Consider the following 18,878-nt stretch of genomic DNA (forward strand, 5'->3'; position numbering starts at 1 on the left):
ATCCTAAATCAGATAGGGGACAAATATCCAATACATATAAAGAACCCAAGAAGGTGGACTCCAGAAAATCAAATAACCCCATTAAAAATGGGGATCAGAGCTAAACAAAGAATTCTCACCTGAGGAATACCGAATGGCTAAGAAGCACCTGAAAAGATGTTCAACATCCATAATCATCAGGGAAATGCAAATCAAAACAACCCTGAGATTTCACCTTACATCAGTCAGAATGGCTAAGATCAAAAATTCAGGTGACAGCAGATGCTGGCAAGGATGTAGAGAAAGAGGAACATTCCTCCATTGTTGGTGGGATTGCAAACTTGTACAACCACTCTGAAAATCAGTCTGGCGGTTCCTCAGAAAATTGAACATAGTACTACCGGAGGATCCTGCAATACCTCTCCTGGGCATATATCCAGAAGATATTCCAACGGGTAAGAAGGACACATGCTCCACTATGTTCATAGCAGCCTTATTTATAATAGCCAGAAGCTGGAAAGAACCCATATGCCTCTCAACAGAGGAATGGATACAGAAAATGTGGTCCATTTACACAATGGAGTACTACTCAGCTATTAAAAAAATGAATTTATGAAATTACTAGGCAAATGGATGGACCTGGAGGGCATCATTCTGAGTGAGGTAACCCAAGAACAAAAGAATTCACACAATATGTACTCACTGATAAGTGGATATTAGCCCAGAAACTTAGAATACCCAAGATATAAGACACATTTGCTAAACACATGAAACTCAAGAAGAATGAAGACCAAAGTGTGGACACTTTGCCCCTTCTTAGAATTGGGAACAAAACACCCATTGGAGGAGTTACAGAGACACAGTTTGGAGCTTAGACGAAAGGATGGACCATCTAGAGACTGGCATATCCGGGCATCCATCCCATAATCAGCCTCCAAATGCTGACACCATTGCATACACTATAAATATTTTGCTGAAAGGACCCAGATATAGCTGTCTCTTGTGAGACAATGCCGGGGCCTAGCAAACACAGAAGTGGATGCTCACAGTCAGCTATTGGATGGATCACAGGGCTCCCAATGGAGGAGCTAGAGAAAGTAACCAAGGAGCTAAAGGGATCTGCAACCCTATAGGTGGAACAACAATATGAACTATCCAGTACCCATCCCCCCCCCCCAGAGCTCTTGACTCTAGCTGCATATGCATCAGAAGATGGCCTAGTCAGCCATCAGTGGAAAGAGAGGCCCATTGGTCATGCAAACTTTATCTGCCTCAATACAGATAAATGCCAGGGCCAAGAAGTGGGAGTGGGTGGGTGGGGGAGTGGATGAGGGAGTGGGTGGGGGGACTTTTGGGATAGCATTGGAAATGTAAATAAAATAAATACCTAATTAAAAAAATAGTTTTCTACAGCACTGCAAACACTAGTGGACCCTTTTGGGGCTCACCAAATAGTTGGGAATACTTTCCTCTTGGAAAGTATGAAAGGCTATGAAACTAAGGTTACTAAGGTTACCCAGGTTACTAAGCTAATGGGACAGATGCAAAGGGTGATTTTTAAAGTCTTATTTCCATAAAGAATGTTAAAAACATGCATCAAAAATTCTTGGTTCTACAGCTGAGCAACAACTAATCAATTGACAAAGCTCTCCAGGTCAAGTTTGGAAAAGAAAAAGTGCTATATGTCAATCAAAATCCAATTTGAGTCAAAGAGAGAAGGTGTGGAACCCTGCATTGGCTCTCAAACTCAAAGCAGATTGTTCTCTTGTGAACTACGATGCTCAAGTCATACAGAGCCCTGAACAGAAAAACATCAGCACTCCACCTTCTGTTTGCACAGCATGACAATGGTGCACTGTATAGTTACTGTTCTACTGCTGTGCTAATACACCATAGCTATATCAAAGCAATATATAGAAGACAGAGCTCATTTGTCCATACAGTTCCAGAAGGATAAGAATCCATCATTGCAGGGAATTGTGGCAGGAACAGCTGAAGCTTCACATCTCCAGGAGCAACCAGGAAGGAGAGAGGGTGAACCTGAAATGGTGTGACTCTTTAAACTAAAATCTTGCTTCCAGCAAATCCTTCCCCCAACAAAGCCATGACCCTAAACTTCCTCAAGCAACACTAGCAATTGAAGGTCAAGTATTCAAATGCCCATGATTATGGGCGACATCTTATTCACAGTACCACATATACAAACTGTTCCTGCATACAGCAGTCTAGGTAATGTACAAAATCAGAAGGTGAAAACCATTAAGGATAAGAGACCCTGTCGAAAAGGAATAAGGTAGACAGCAATAGCATTTAATGTCCTCCTCTGGCCTTCACAAGTACACATACATGCACATAACATATACATACATGTACCACACAAATACACACACACACACAGAATCACATTAGACAGATGATTTTAGAAGGGACAAATTCAACAATGAACAAGTTACCTGGATTAAGAGTAAAACAGATCTAAATTTGATACCCAACTCCACCATTAGGTAGCCTAAGTCTCTCCTTTTCTCATTTGGAAAACAGAATAGAAGCTGCTCCATAGGATTGTATGAGAATTAATGGGATAAAGCAGGCAAAGGCCTTTCAACATAAATCCTCACATATAGTGTGCACTATTAAACCTAGAGTATGAGGAGTTCCACCTCCCATAGAAAGTTACATACTGGGGCTCAAGAAGCCTCCGCTGTGATTAAAGTTTAGCAGCCTAACAGTCATGACTCTTAGGCCTTAATCTTTCGCTGTCTTGATTTTCTCACTGTGAAGTGGAGTCAAGAGAACCATTTCAAAGTGTTGTGAAGGTTTAAATGAGTAACTCTTAGTTAAGTAGCATACACAAAAACTGGCCATAAGTGATAGTTGTATTAATACAACCACTTAGGTTTTATACTGATGAAAGTCCATGTCTTTAAGAAAATCATAGCCCTTCAAAAGAAATAGAGTGCTCCTACAAGAGACAAAGAACACAGACCCTTGAGCCCAACTCTCTGGGTGAAAATCATAACTGCACACCTTTCTAACTTAAGTTAAATCCTTCATCACTTATTAAAGTGGGAGACTACTCCCCAGGGAAGCTGCTGGGAGATAAAGTAATCAAGCATACTTGAAACAGGAAGAAAGTATTCCTGGTGCTAGCTGCTCTCCACATCACCCTTACTAACCAGCACTCTCATCTTTTTTATCTGGCCATGGGTCTAACCAACACCTCAAAACCACTTACTTACCTCTGACACCTAAAATCCTAACAGGGACACAGCAATTAAGAGCACCTTCAGGAGAGATTTTCCTGGATTTCCTGGATGTTTTGGGTTAGGACCTTTATGCATTTTGCATTTTTTTGATTGTTGTGTCAATGTTTTCTATGGTATCTTCTGCACCTGAGATTCTCTCTTCTATCTCTTGTACTCTGTTGGTGATGCTTGCATCTATGGCTCCTGACTTCTTTTCTAAGTTTTCCATCTCCAGAGTTGTCCACCTTTGTGATTCGTTTTTTGTTTCTACTTCCAATTTTAGATCCTGGATAGTTTTGTTCAATTCTTTCACCTGTTTGGATGTGTTTTCTTGTAATTCTTTATGGAATTTTGTGTTTCCTCTTTAAGGGATTCTAGCTGTTACCAGCATTCTCCTGTATTTCTTTAAGGGAGCTATTTATGTCCTTCTTATAGTTCTCCATCATCATCATGAGAAGTGACTTTAGATCCATATCTTGCTTTTCTGGTGTGATGGTGTATCTTGGACTTGCTATGGTGGACTTGCTATCTGATTTTCTAACTTATGTAGGTGATAGATTATGCAGTTCCCCTTTTTACTGTGTACTCCTAGAAGATAAAATGTCCTCAAAGATCAGATCCTCAAAGCCCTATATTTAGTCCAGTGCAAGGAAGTTAATTCCTCTGCAGAAAAGTGCTTCACTAACTTAAGTTAACCAGAATCTCAAATTTAGCTTTTGAAAAACATTTCAATGTAGCCTCTTTACATCCATTCACTTTTATTTATTTAGTTCGTGTGTACATTGCATGTATGCATTTTCATGTTTGTGTTTGTGCATATGTGTGTGCACTCGTGTGTGTGTGTGTGTGTGTGTGTGTGTGTGTGTGTGTATGTACACTACAGTGCACCCGTGAGAACCAGCTTATTGTAGTCAGTTCTCTTCATCTACCACTTGGGTTCTCGGGATCTAACTCAGGTCATCAGACTTGGCCGCAGGCACCTTTCCTCCCTGATTCATCTCTCTGGACCTTGAAATCCTGTAGAGCATTTGCATTAACTAGGAGACTCTTCCTAAAGTCGACATTAGAAGCAGCATACTGAAGTCAAGCATTCAGGCACACAACCCCTGGAGACAGCTGATCAGGCTTAGAATCTCAGCTCTTCTATCAATTAACTCAGGCTTTAGGCAATTTATTTAACATCCTGGCACATCAGTTTCTCAATTACAAAATGAGAATAGAATTAGCATGAGTTTTGAAGTGTTGTTATCAGGATTGAGTTAATCCAAATGAATCTGGAATAATAGTGCATAGAAAATGCTCAGGAAATGTTAGTTTGACATAATTTTCTCCATTATCCAAATAAAAGGCCAAATGGAACCTTACACATATATTCATCAATTCTTTGAGAATTTCATACATATTGAATGATGGAACAAGAAAAAAAATGAGTACTGACACGGAAGCTTTACCCTTACTGACTAGATTCCATGGGTGCTATGCACAATCCTGAAGGAGAAAAGTAGCTATCAATCTTACACTATTGTGAACCCCACAAATTACAACAATAACTGTTTTAGTGAGACATGGCCACTGGCACAACAGTGGCATTTATGTCATTGGAGTGACCAATTTCTTGTTAGATTTAAAGCCTGATCCACAATATGAAATCTATACCATTATCAAACTAAGAACTTATGGCTATACAAATCATAGATCCTAAGAGGGAACCTACAACTGTTATTCTGCTAAATGGACAAAATACTATTGTTTTTCCTAAACCCTACAGGCATTTAAAGAAGTCTGCCTCTAATTGTGATGAGTATAAATAATGAAGAGCACTGTTCTATACTTGGAGCTATACAAAAACTATGAGCTCTAACAATATGTTTCTATGAAGGGCACTGCCCTGCATGTTCTTATCCTCTTAAGGGTTTTCTTGAGACTTTGCACATTACAGAAACCATGCTATTTGAATATATAAATGAAATCAGACACCTCATGTTCACTTGGAAGATGTAACATCATTAAAATACTAAATTTTCTCCAACTAATCCCTAGATTCAAAACATTCCCGACTATGTAGGTGGAATAATGACCATACAAAGATGTCCCATCCTCATACTTGGAACTTGTGACTGTATCATGGCATGGCAAGAGGAGATTAACACTGCAGAGAGAACTAAGATTGTGGAGAAAGCTTTAAAATAGTGAGACCCTCAATTATTTGCATAAGTGCAATGCAACCATGAGCATCCAAAAGTATAAAAAGCTAGCAGAGGAGCTGTTGTCAATGTGGTGCAGTTTTGGGAAGAAGACTGTGCTCTTTGAACACAGCAAAAGACCATGAACAGTAAAGATGGGCAGCCTTGACTAACAAGAAAAAGTAAGATTGTGAGTTCTCTCTAGAGCCAACAACAAGGTCTGAAGGCTCTGCCAACTCCTTTAATTTACTTTGGTGACCCTTGTTTTGGACTTACTTATCTACAAATGCATAGGAATAAATTCAGGTTGCCTGAGAAATGAAGAATGAACTAAGGTACCAGATTGGCTATGCACCAAAAGTTGAGATTTGACACACTTGGTTCATATTTAATCACTAGGTGTCATAGTTAGGGTTTTACTGCTATGAACAGGCATCATAACCAAGACAAGTCTTATAAAGAACATTTAATTGGGCTGGCTTATAAGTTCAGAGGCTCAATCAAGGTGGGAACATGGTAGCATCCAGGCAGGCATGGTGCAGGAGGAGCTGAGAATTCTACATCTTCATCTGAAGACTGTTAGAAGAATAGTGACATCCAGGCAGTTAGGATGAGAATTTTAAAGCCCACAGGCACAGTGACATACCTACTCCAACAAGGCCACACCTACTCCAACAGGGACACACCTTCTAATATTGCTGCTCCCTGGGCTGAGCATATATAAACCATAACACTAGGTGTGAATTATCCTTGCCAATACTGAAACAGCTATAGATGCTGCATTTGCTTGCTTGCAGTTTAAACTTCTGCATTCTTCTAGAAAGAATTTAAGGAGGCTTACAGAGTACATACAACCCAAATTGAAAATGATTAGATATAAGAAGGAAATATGAGGAAGTATGAGTACAGTAAACAGAAATAGAAGTTACCTCCATGCCTGAAAATCCCAGTGCCTGGATCAAATTTTGATCCTAAATATTGTTGAGCTAACATTGAAATTAAAACCAGTGAGCTACATAACTCACAAGAGCCACTGGATCAAAAGAATAGTTGCTTCCAAGATTTAACTTTCTTAGTTGTGAGACTTCCAGAACATTCTCCAGAAGGTCACACCTAACAGACATAAGATCCAAACAACAGCTTCCCCAGTACAGGTCATGAGTCTTGTTGAAAAGTCACATGGGTGTACCTGAGTGCAGGCCCTATAAATAAAATGCATCCTTTCCCAAGGAATAAAAGAAAAAATGTATGGGGTATGCTGCCCAGAACGCTTTTTTAGATGAAACAGCAATTTTTTCTGTTGTTACTTTTAGATAGGCATTGTAGCTATACAACAAGGCTTAGTTCCAGGTTGTTTTTTTTTTTTTTTTTGCTGCTATTACAAACTGTTGAGGATAATTAAGTAAAGTAATACAAGTTGATAGTCAATCAAATCATAGTCATATTAGATACTAGTCTGAATTATCACAAACATATACATCCAATGTAGTACAATACTAGGAAACTGGAAACATGCAATTTTTGCTTGTGTAGATATGCTATGAATAAATAGATGGTCTTCAAAAGCATCAGAGATCCATAGAATGTGGCATTTAAGGTTATTTCATTATTAAAAGATCTTTGACTACAAGATACATCTGCTCCTGAAAGGAATCCCATTCTACTTCAAAGAAGATGTTGAGCACCAATACCTCTATGTGGGGTTGCTTCAATTATAGCAACTCCATCTGCAGACAAAATGCTATCCAAAAAGGACAAATGGATGTAAGATAGTTGACTGCTAAGCTCTGACAATACAGGGTAATCTAGTCCATCATAATTCCTGTTTCACTTAAGGTATGTCATATGTTCTGGTCCAGAAGGCTGAAAATAGATGATCTTCAACTTTATAAGAGATGTTGAGAACTGTCCAGGCAGTCAGCTGTCTCTGCCAATTGTTTAAATTTTGGAAGCTGTGTTCCTACACTTAATGCATACTCTTAATAGTTATTCCTTCTCAATTTTCTGATGGGGTTGGAGACTAGGTAGTTATAGTCTCACAATTAAACTTAAGTTGTTTAGGATTTGATATGTTCTAGATTTTAAAAAGATGTTTTTAGGATGGTAATACATGTTAATATTAAAGATAATTTAGGTACAAAATTGTAAACTCATTAAGATAGGATATGTGATAAAGTACCACATCTAAGTTACAAAATACTGGACTTTTAAATATAATTTATACATAATATTTTTCATAATTGTTTCAAAATACTTTAATTGGATAAAAAGGGAGAAATGTAGTAGGTTGGCCTGATGCTGATTGTATTCTAATGCTAATATTGGGCCCCCAAGACCTAGTTGTCCCAGCAGCAAGAAAATCTACATGTAGATTTCAGTGGCATTGTGTGACCTTGTTCCCAAGTTGTTTTTGATTGGTGAATAAAAATGCTGACAGCCAATAGCTGGGCAGATAAGGCCTAGGTGGTGTTTAGGGTTCCCTGGTTTAGTCTTGGAGGAGAGCCATGAGGGTAGAAGAAGGTGAAAGAGAAAGGAAATTCCAACATAGATTAGGTGAGCCATTAAAACATGGCCCTGAAGGCTGGTCAATTGGATTTAAAAGAAGCCCAGAAAAACCAGTAAATTGTAAATAATAATTCTGTACTATCGATACAAAAGTAGATTCTAATAGCATAGAGGGTAGATATCTGCCCAGCTATAAAGGTGATTAAGACTTATTGTAAATATAAAGGTTATATGAGTCTTTTATTCAGGAACTGAATGATCAATGCAAGATAGAAACTCTGGGATAGGATTAAAAATCTCTATAACACAGGACAGCCAGGACTACAAAAAGAGAGGCACTATCTCAGAAAAAAATAGAGCATAACATGATTATTGTAAACATAATTCTAAGTCTATAGTAATCAAAAACCTATAATAGCTAGTACTGCCCTCTACTTAATTCAGTTTCAGGCATTAAATAGATAGTACCTTTATTTGTTGAATTAACAAATATATAAGTGAATAAATATTGCCACCCATGAGTCTTTGACAATGGGCAAATGTCTCCAACTGTTTGAAACCATTACACCACAGGATAAAGAATGTGGGGTGAGCAGTTAGAAAACCATCATCACATGTGGAGTTTCAGACATAGTTAAACTATTCTCTGACTTATGTTACCATACGCAAAGAGGGATCCTTTAGGGAACAAGACGATAAGGATGATAAAGACCTTGAGTCATTTCGGAGATAGAGCAGGTTTCAATAAACAACAATGCAGCTGGGTGTTGTGGCATATGCCTTTGATCCCAGCACTAGGGAGGCAGAGGTAGGAGGATTTCTATGAGTTCAAAGCCAGCCTTCTCTGTATAAGGAAACTTCAAGATAGCCAGGACTACAAAGAGACATCCTGTCTGAAATAACAAAAACTAAATAAAAATATAATCCTTTATCTCATGTAAGTATAAACATGGTATCACAAAACTTTATTATTTTCTGACAGAAGATCTAGGTCCTAGTGCTATTAGAGCTTAGAATTTTCCAAAAAAGAAATAGTGGTTGCCTAAGTTAACAGATTTGTTTCCGGGACTCATATCTACCTTCTTCTCCTGTGTTTCTCTGTGCAGGACTTTATCGTCACTGTAGTCTTTTCATTCTTGTGGCTGGTGGGTTCCTCTGCTTGGGCAAAAGGACTGTCTGATGTCAAAGTGGCAACAGATCCCAAAGAAGTCCTGTTGCTGATGTCAGCTTGCAAGCAGCCTTCCAACAAGTGCATGGCTGTCCACAGCCCTGTCATGTCCAGCTTAAACACATCTGTGGTAAGTATTTGTTCATCCAGACTTCACTTATTGCGTCTTTATTTGATGATCAGTGATGAAGTCAGCCCCATTTCTGCCTCCAAAACTAGGCCAAGCAAAAATAGGAAATCTTACTGAAGGAGTAAGATGATTATTTTAGCCTTTAAGACTTTCATTGTCAAAACCCACACACTGTAATGCTGCCGATTACAGAGTTTTTAATATGAACCCAGCAGGTATTAGCAGTTGTAGCTCAGATGACGGTTTAGTGAAAATTCTAACTCGGAGTTCATATAAAACCTACATGCTGAGGCTGAAGGCTGCCAGAAGCTAAGAACAGTACTTTGTTAACTCAGATGTTTCCTGGAAGAAAAACATTTTATTAAAACCACACATATAATATACCAAACTGGAGAAAAATACATAGGCTTAGTAGGGAACAAGAGGAAATGTGTGGCTTGAAAAAGTACTTAGAATAATTGTGTATCTTCTCTCTGCTCCAATTTAGCTGCTTGGTAGCCTCACAAAATATGCACTAAAGTAGTTGAACAATAAAACACTGTCATCAAGAATCAGAGCCTTACAGGAAATGAGGAATATTTACAGTTGAAGAAAGGCTAAATTGTATTCCTAATTTATAAGTGTAAGCAATTGTGTTAGCCCACAGAAGGAAGCTGTGTCTGATAGACAAGCTTTAATGTCAAATAAGAGAAGCATTTATTGAGGAGTGGAAGGCTCAGCCACTAAAGGAACACTGTAGCAAAAGTTAAGAATAATTATCTTGGCTACAAAGTTAAGCTGTGTCCTAAGGCTTTCTGAAATTTGGGCAGGGCAAGGATTGCTACACTGTCCGTAGTTTTTCCATAAATCTTGCCTTTGTAAGATAAGAACCATGAAACTTAACTATGCCCTGGATATCATGAACATTCTTACATCTTGCTGGCGACAATTGTGAGTGATATTTTGGGAGTATGCATTAAGATATATAGTGATGATTCTGTACACTGTTGGTAGGCAGTGTTGAAGAAATAATTGTGACTCTGATTTCAAAATCCAGGAGAACAAATATAAAATTGCTTCTTGACATTGTTGAACAATCAAGTTTATCAAGTGCTAGCTTGATAATCTATCCCCTAGTAGTAAGGATATCCTACACAGTCTTGTCAGTTCAACTTATATTCTAGTAATCCTTGGACTGGAAGTGAGAATTTACCGATGAAGAATAATATGTTCTACTAAACCTAACAGCCATGTCAGCAAGTGAATGGTGAGGTCTTCAGGGTTGTCACTGTACCCTTGACTGCCAAGGCTCTAGAACTTTTAGAAGAACAGTGCACTCAGACTGACTAAAGCAAGGTTTAAACTGTTTTGTAGAACTATTGTGTCTACTAATTTCATCCAGATTTCAAAGACAAATGGATTCCAATTTCAGGATGAAAATAATAGTTTTTTGGAAAGATATCATGAACCTGCTGAGGCCTGAAAACCGAGAATGGAAAACCGAAAATGGAATGACAGGCAAACAAAATATTCCCTCTATGAGTTGCCAGGTAGTAGGAACTTTTACCTAAGTTCCAATTTTCTTTCTCCAGTGGAAAAGTTCTAGAATGGACCTCAAACTATTGGACTAAAACTTCATACCACAAGGAAAATGAATTATGTATTACTATCATCAGGCAATGGATATTAATCAGTCAACAGAGGGTTTTGAATTTCAAATGTGCTTGCCTTCAAGACACATTGAGCTAGCTCAAACAAAACCAAAATATAATGAGAAAAAGTAGAAGTGTCACTCTAGTGTCACAGCAGGGCTGTGAGCTGGAAGATAGTCAAGAAACTGGGCTTTTCAAATTCTCTACCTCTTAGCCCTGTCTCTTTCTCTATGTGCATCTGTGTTATTCTCCTTTTCCAAATAGAGTATTAAGGTTTTCCTGTTCATATGGGAGAAGGGAGATACCAGCAGTTTCTGAGTGTATGTATCTTTCCAAAGAAATAGCTTTGGCAAATAAGATGGCTTGTTGGGTGCAGGTGCTCACAGCCCATGCTTGCTTAGCTGGTTCCCCAGAACTCACAAAGGAAGGGGAAAATAGACTCCACAAAAAAAATCATCCTCTGATTTCCACATGCATAACACACACACACACACAGACAGAGAGAGAGAGAGAGAGAGAGAGAGAGAGAGAGAGAGAGAGAAATAATAAATACATACTTTTTTTTAAGAACAAAAACTGCTTAGACTGACCTAAACTCACTTGGATCCAGTTACAAACATCTGGTTGACAGCTTCCCATCAGCCCCTCTGGGGTCAAGTGTCCACCTTAGTCTCATGAATTGAATTAAGGGGTTTAGGCATTGTGTAGTCAAAGCGTGGCTCACAGAACTTACCCTGCAGGTTAAGTTCAAGTTTTGAAGAAGGAACCATGCACCCACTATGGTTTGTAATCTCTACAAAGAAAAAGGTCAAGAAATGATAAATATTTTCTTCTGTGGTAACCAAATTATTTTTTTTGACTTTGTCACTTTATGGTAGCCCTTTAATATAAGTGAGGTATTTAGACATTATAAATGCAACGGGGTGTTGTTAAGGATCTGAGAAAAAGTTTCTGGATTTAACAACTGTAATGGTAGAATGGGATCCAAAATCTCCTAATGCTTTTACTAATTGAAAAAGCTATAGGCACAGTACTAGCATGGTCTTCAAGGATTCTATAGTATTTAAAAAACAATAGAAGGAAGAGACTACAATATCTCAGTTTGTGTCCAGTCATTACTAAATATAACTACACTCTGTCCATAATTTCTACTTTTGCTTTTCCAGCTTTACTCCAGATAACTTGATTATCATCTTTATGGATAACCACATTTTACCTCTCAGTTCTTTCTCATGCTATACACAGGCTTATACCATCTTTCTGACATCCTCACATCCACTCTTTTTTTTAAATATATTTTATTACGTATTTTCCTCAATTACATTTCCAATGCTATCCCAAAAGTCCCCCATACTCTCCCCCCTCTCCCCTATTTCCCTACCCACCCATTCCCATTTTTTTTTTTTTTTTTGGCCCTTGCGTTCCCCTGTACTGGGGCATATAAAGTTTGCATGTCCAATGGGCCTCTCTTTCCATTGATGGCCGACTAGGCCATCTTTTGATACATATGCAGCTAGAGTCAAGANCTCCGGGGTACTGGTTAGTTCATAATGTTGTTCCACCTATAGGGTTGCAGATCCCTTTAGCTCCTTGGGTACTTTCTCCAGCTCCTCCATTGGGAGCCCTGTGATCCATCCACTAGCTGACTGTGAGCATCCACTTCTGTGTTTGCTAGGCCCCCGGCATAGTCTCACAAGAGACAGCTATATCAGGGTCCTTTCAGCAAAATCTTGCTAGTGTATGCAATGGTGTCAGCGTTTGGAAGCTGATTATGGGATGGATCCCTGGATATGGCAGTCTCTAGATGGTCCATCCTTTTGTCACAGCTCCAATCTTTGTTTCTGTAACTCCTTCCATGGATGTTTTGTTCCCAATTCTAAGAAGGGGTACAGTGACCCCACTTTGGTCTTCATTCTTCTTGAGTTTCATGTGCTTAGCAGATTGTATTATATATCTTGGGTATCCTAAGTTTTGGGCTAATATCCACTTATCAGTGAATACATATTGTGTGAGTTCTTTTGTGATTGTGTTACCTCACTCAGGATGATGCTCTCCAGGTCCATCCATTTGCCTAGGAATTTCATAAATTCATTCTTTTTAATAGCTGAGTAGTACTCCATTGTGTAAATGTACCACATTTTCTGTATCCATTCCTTAAATAAAATCTCTCCCCATTTCAAGTGGAACAAATAGCAGTTTCCAAAGACTCATATGTCTCAAAATGTACCAGTCAATGGAGATTTTTGATAATTCCATAATAATTGTGACAGGAAAACAGTATTCCTTGTACATCTCCAGAGGATGTTCTCTGTTCTTAATTTTAAGTTGGGCCCTTATAAAAAACTTAGTAGTAGGAAGGACATGGAGAAATACCAAGAAAAGCAAACAAATAGAAGCACATTTCTAGGCAGAGTCATCCCTTTATATCAGAAGAGACCATTTTATAATTTTTGAATCATATTTTCGAATAGACTTACAAATATGGAACTAAACCAAGATATTTTTCTAAATGGAAAATATCCTAGTGACTGTACATATAAATACTATGTGTAAAAGGTTTTGGGGGGCTGGAGAGATGGCTCAGCAGTTAAGAGCACTGACTGTTCTTCTGAAGGTCTTGAGTTCAAATCCCAGCAACCACATGGTGGCTCGCAACCATCTGTAACAAGATCTGGCGCCCTCTTCTGGAGTGTGTGAAGACAGCTACAGTGTACTTACATATAATAAGTAAATAAATTAAAAAAAATAAAAAGAAACCTTAACTAAAACAGGCCTTGATATTTTTAAAAAAAAAGGGGGTTTGGGGATTAACTAATTTGCTATGATTACTCAACTATTATAGATGATTTATTTATGTGTCATATCATTCCTGCCAAGCAACCTAAGGCTTAGGTTAATGTTAAAGAAAACAAGAATTTGCAATTGAAAACAAAATGGGAGGAAAAGGGAGGAAGGCAGAGAGAAAGGGGTCTTGAGAATCAGTCTTCAGTGAGATCAACTAGAATTCTACTCTGTTGTTATTTCTCAAGAATATGTCCTCACAGCCAAAGACTCCTTCCATTTATGCAATGGTGACAGTCAACTAAACACAATCCATGGACTACTACAGAACGTGATTCAAAGTCTGATTTATCATTTAGTGCTAACTAATGTGTCCAGCTTTATACACATGCACTTGAATACTCTCAACTACCGCCCCCCCCCCCAGACAGAAATATTACCTTCACTCCCCTGTCATTCAGCTTGCTATCAGGTGGTGCTGTGAAATACCTGGTGTTAAAACCTTGGAATACTTTAGTAATACCTTTTATCTAAGGCCTTCAGTCCCTGCATGTTGAGGATATCAACATTACAAACACACACACACACACACACAGAGAGAGAGAGAGAGAGAGAGAGAGAGAGAGAGAGAGAGAGAGAGAGAAGAGACAGATGACACACTAGACTAACCAAGAAGCCATTTTAACTAGACAAAGTCATGCTGGAGTACTATACTTTAATGTCACCAATTTGTGTCATGCTGTTGTTGCCTTTTCCCCATAGGGTTGTTAGAATAGAGTGTCTCTTACCAAGTCAACCAATGACTAATGAATAAATTATATATTATGTAATTCCTACATAAGCCCATTGCAATCATGAACAGTTCTGCCTTTACCAAATGGCTGACCCTGAGAAAGCAACACAGGTCCATTGATTTACCAGCAAGGTTCATGTTAAAAAGATAAATTTGCATAGGAGATCCTCACACCTATTTTTTAAAAAACGTTTCACTCTTCTCTATATCCTGTACTCCATTCATAACATGCTCTTAGCATTTACTCCTGAAAGTGAGAGGCATGGGCACAGCCACTTAGAAACTCTGGTATAGTGTATGCAAATATGCATATGCTCTGCTATCACCTGTACCATTGCATGTTTGGTGCTTTTGTGAACCAACTCATTTGGACAAGAAGCACCTTTATCCCTAAATAGATGGGGACATTATCAATTAATGCACCATTATTAAACTGAAAATACTCAATTATACATGACTTGACTATTACCTTATACAAATTAAGAATGGCAAATTTGTGAAAATAGGAATGGCTTTGGTGGGGACTTGGTCTTTGGAGCAGACAGAATAGAGCTGAATCACAGATCTAGTACTTACAAAGACATGTGACTTTGAACCAGATTATTTTTCTTGCTGAATTTTGTTTCTACATTTTAATATAGGCATATAATATATAATAACACTGGTCTCTTAGACTAAGGGAATCAATACCCTTCATGTAATGGCTGGCATATAGAAAATGTTTAGGAATCCTAAGTCAAACAGTGGTTTCGAGGGAAAAAATTAAACAGACTTCAAAATTAGAGCAAAGGCTCACCCATGGCACTGTGAAGAATCCCTGTGAACAGGCTTATCAAAAATCCCTGTCTAGTCTTTTAACTACTTGCTCCAATTCTCTTTCAGGTTTTCGGGTTTTTGAATTTTATCCTCTGGGCTGGAAATATTTGGTTTGTTTTCAAGGAGACTGGCTGGCATTCCTCTGGACAGAGATACCTTTCAGACCCCATGGAGAAGCACTCCAGCAGCTACAATCAAGGAGGCTACAACCAAGAGAGTTATGGGTCAAGTGGTGGGTACAGCCAGCAGGCGAATCTGGGGCCAACTTCCGATGAGTTTGGCCAACAGCCTAGTGGTCCCACTTCCTTTAACAATCAGATATAACGGAGTATCACCCAAATTCTTCTGGTGATAGCATCACCACCCTCCATTTCAGTAGCAGAAGAATTTTTTAAGAGTTTCAATCAATTATTAATGTAGAGAATGTTGAATGTAAATCAGAGATCTGTAGTCCTCATTAAGACACAAAGGCCTGGGTGGTGATAAATGGTACTTAGAGATGAGATGTCATAAGGAGATAAATTATTCATCACAGATGGGTAATTAGAAGGTATCTTGTTATATACACAGACACTTTTATGATCGTTTTGTATGTGTGGTAAAAATAGTAGAAGCATTTGTAGCTTAAAGTCTCTAGTATGTAATGTGCATAGATTACCTTAAATAGTATACAGTTTTCGTATGTGTTTTGATGCAACAAATATTTTACTGATTTCTAGACGACTATTTGATGAATCACATCATGCATGCATTACTATTTTTTAGTTTAGGCCTTTTAGAACTGTAACTCTGTTTTGATAATTATTCTCTACTGTTTTCACTTGATAAAACAATGTTTGTATGATTTCATGCATGAATAAGTATTTTCTCACAGAATGTTTGGCTGTATTTCTGAAGACTTTTCAGTTTGCATCATGAGCTTGTTAAGCAAGTATTTAAAGACATGTATGCATGTCTTTATAGACTTTGCAAGTTTGTCTCTCTGACTTTACCCATGTTCTGAATGCATTAGAGCTAAGGTCTGGGAGGCTTCCCTATTTGTCAATAGTGTTCTGTAAGGTGACTGCTCAACACTTCTCTGATTTATTTAAGTAAATATTTACATTCTTGTAACCTTCTATGCAGTTTTGTGTATCTTATCTTACGAGCCATGACTGATAACGCCCAATGACCCTGTGCTTGTAGAGTAGCATTTTCTTTGCATCCAGAGAGGCAGATTTAGACACCATAGTTTAAGTAGTATTAAGAAATGAGCTATGCTGTTTTATGTGACCAAATGAACGTTTGTTTAGTTTTGTTTATTTTTGAAGCTAATATGTTGTTCATTCTAATTTTAGAAATCTCATGTTATAGCTTAACAGAATTACTGACTTCGATTTGCTTATACATAAATTAATAATGGCTTCTCTATGTCACTCTATTCCCAAAGAGGGTTCTCATGAAACTCTCCACAGAACATATTCATTATTAAGAAGATACCAATCTTCGTTTCTTCATTCTAACTCAATTGAAACAAGAAGGCCCAACAGGAAGGGCAAGCTAAACATCTAGATAAAGTTGTAACTGATGTGAAAATTGTATGTGTGATCTGTGATGTTGAAAGCAGTTTAGCACAAAATAGGCTGTCTTAAATACTATCTGTAACTAGTTTCTTAAATCCTATTGTTTATTAAATCCTGTACTGTGATATCTATTTGACCTCAATAAAGTTATTGCATACAAACTGACTGAACAATGAAGAGTCATAACTATAGGGCCCTGTTCGCTTTAATCATGAGAGAATAAAGGTTAAATGCAATTCTTCTAGCATCCATGCCCCTATCTCCTGCCCCTCCCTCTCACACTTTTTATTTCCACTTTTTTGTGCATATTTTATTTGCATTCTCAGAATCCCTATATCCCATCCCCTCTCCTCCTGTTTCTATGAGTGTGTGCCCCCACCAACCCTCCAACTCCTGCCTCCTGCCCTTGCATCCGCTATACTGGGGCATCGACCCTTCACAGGACCAAGGGATACTTCTTCCATTGATACCCAACAAGGCCATCCTCTGCTACATATAGGGCTGGAGCCATGGGTCCCTCCATGTGTACTCCTTGGTTGGTGGTTTAGACCCTGGAAGCTCTGTTTGGTTGATATTGTTGTTCTTCCTATGGAGTTGTAAATTCTTTCAGCTCGTTCAGTCCTTTCTCTAACTCCTCCATTGGGGAAACCATGCTCAATCCAATGGTTGGTTGAGAGCATCCACCTCCGTATATATCAGGCTCTGGCAAAGTATCTCAGGACAAAGCTATATCAGGCTCCTATCAGTACACTTCTTGGCATCTACAATAGTATCTGTGTTTCTTGACTGTATATGGGATGGATCCCCAGGTGGGGCAATCTCTGGATGGCCTTTCCTTCAGTATCTGCTCTGCACTTTGTCTCTGTATTTGCTCCTGTGAGTATTGTGTTACCCCTTCTAAGAAGAAGTGAAGCCTTTGGTCTTCATTCATCTTGAGCTTCATGTGGTCTGTGAATTGTTATCTTGGGTATTCCGAGCTTTTGGGCTCATAGCCATTTGTCAGTGACTGCATACCATGCGTGTTCTTTTGTGACTGAGTTGCCTCACTCAGGATATTTTCTTGTTCCATCCATTTGCTTAAGAATTTCATGAAGTCATTGTTTTAAATAGCTAAGTAGTACTCCATTGTATAAATGTACCACATTTTCTGTATCCATTCCCCTGTTGAAGGACATCTGCGTTCTTTTAGTTTCTGGCTATTATAAATAAGGCTTCTATGAACAAAGTAGAGCATGTGTCCTTGTTATATGTTGAAGCACCTTTTGGGTGTAAGTCCAAAAATGGTATAGATGGGTTCTCACTTAATACTATGTCCAATTTTCTGAGGAACCACGAGACTGATTTCCAGAGTGGTCATACCGGCTTGTAATCCCACCAACAATGGATGAGTGTTCCTCTTTGTCCACATGCACGCCAACATCTGCTGTCACCTGAGTATTTGATCTTGGCCATTCTGACTGGTGTAAGTTGGGATCTCAGTGTTGTTTTGATTTGTATTTCCCTGATGACTAAGGATGTAGAACATTTCTTTAGGTGCTTCTTGACCATTTGAGTTTCCTCAGTTGAGAATTCTTTGTCTAGCTCTGTACCCCATTTTTAATAGGGTTATTTGATTATCTGAAGTCTAATTTCTTGAGTTCTTTATCAGATGTAGGATTGGTAAAGATCTTTTCCCAAGTGTTGTTTGCCATTTTGTCCTATTGACAGTTCCCTTTGTCTTAAAGCTTTGCAATTTTATGAGGTCCTCTTTATCAATTCCTGGTCTTAGAGCATAAGCTATTGGTGTTCTGTTCAGAAATGTTTCCTCTGTGCCCATGTATTCAATGCTCTTCCCCACTATCTCTCTTTTTAGTTTCAGTGTATCTGGTTTTATGTGGAGGTTCTTGATCCACTTAGACTTTAGCTTTGTACAAGGAGATAAGAATGGACAGATTTGCATTGTTCTAAATGGTGACTTCCATTTGAACCAGCACCATTTGTTAAAAATGCTGTTTTTTTTTTCCCAGTGGGTGGTTTTAACTCTTTTGTCAAAGATCAAGTGACCATAGGTGTGTGGGTTCATTTCTGGGTCTTCAATTCTATTCC

At 38.4% G+C, this 18,878-nt stretch overlaps 1 protein-coding gene across 4 annotated transcripts in view; it reads left to right on the forward strand.

Annotated features, from left to right (window-relative positions):
- Nucleotides 1–17,037, forward strand: part of Synpr (synaptoporin) — a 323,140-nt gene extending 306,103 nt beyond the window's left edge. For 2 of the 4 annotated variants that reach the window (XM_029468702.1, XM_029468703.1), the window contains 2 exons: nt 9,019–9,210; nt 15,298–16,953. In XM_029468702.1, the coding sequence (XP_029324562.1) occupies nt 9,019–9,210; nt 15,298–15,555 (450 nt within the window). In that variant the 3' untranslated portion in view covers nt 15,556–16,953. Of the gene's footprint in view, nt 1–9,018; nt 9,211–15,297 lie in introns of all 4 variants that reach the window. The other 2 variants (XM_021182224.2, XM_021182225.2) reach the window with 2 other exon arrangements.
- The last annotated feature ends 1,841 nt before the right edge of the window (nt 17,038–18,878 follow it).

Source organism: Mus caroli, chromosome 14 (genome assembly GCF_900094665.2).
Source record: "Mus caroli chromosome 14, CAROLI_EIJ_v1.1, whole genome shotgun sequence".
Lineage (NCBI taxonomy): Eukaryota > Metazoa > Chordata > Mammalia > Rodentia > Muridae > Mus > Mus caroli.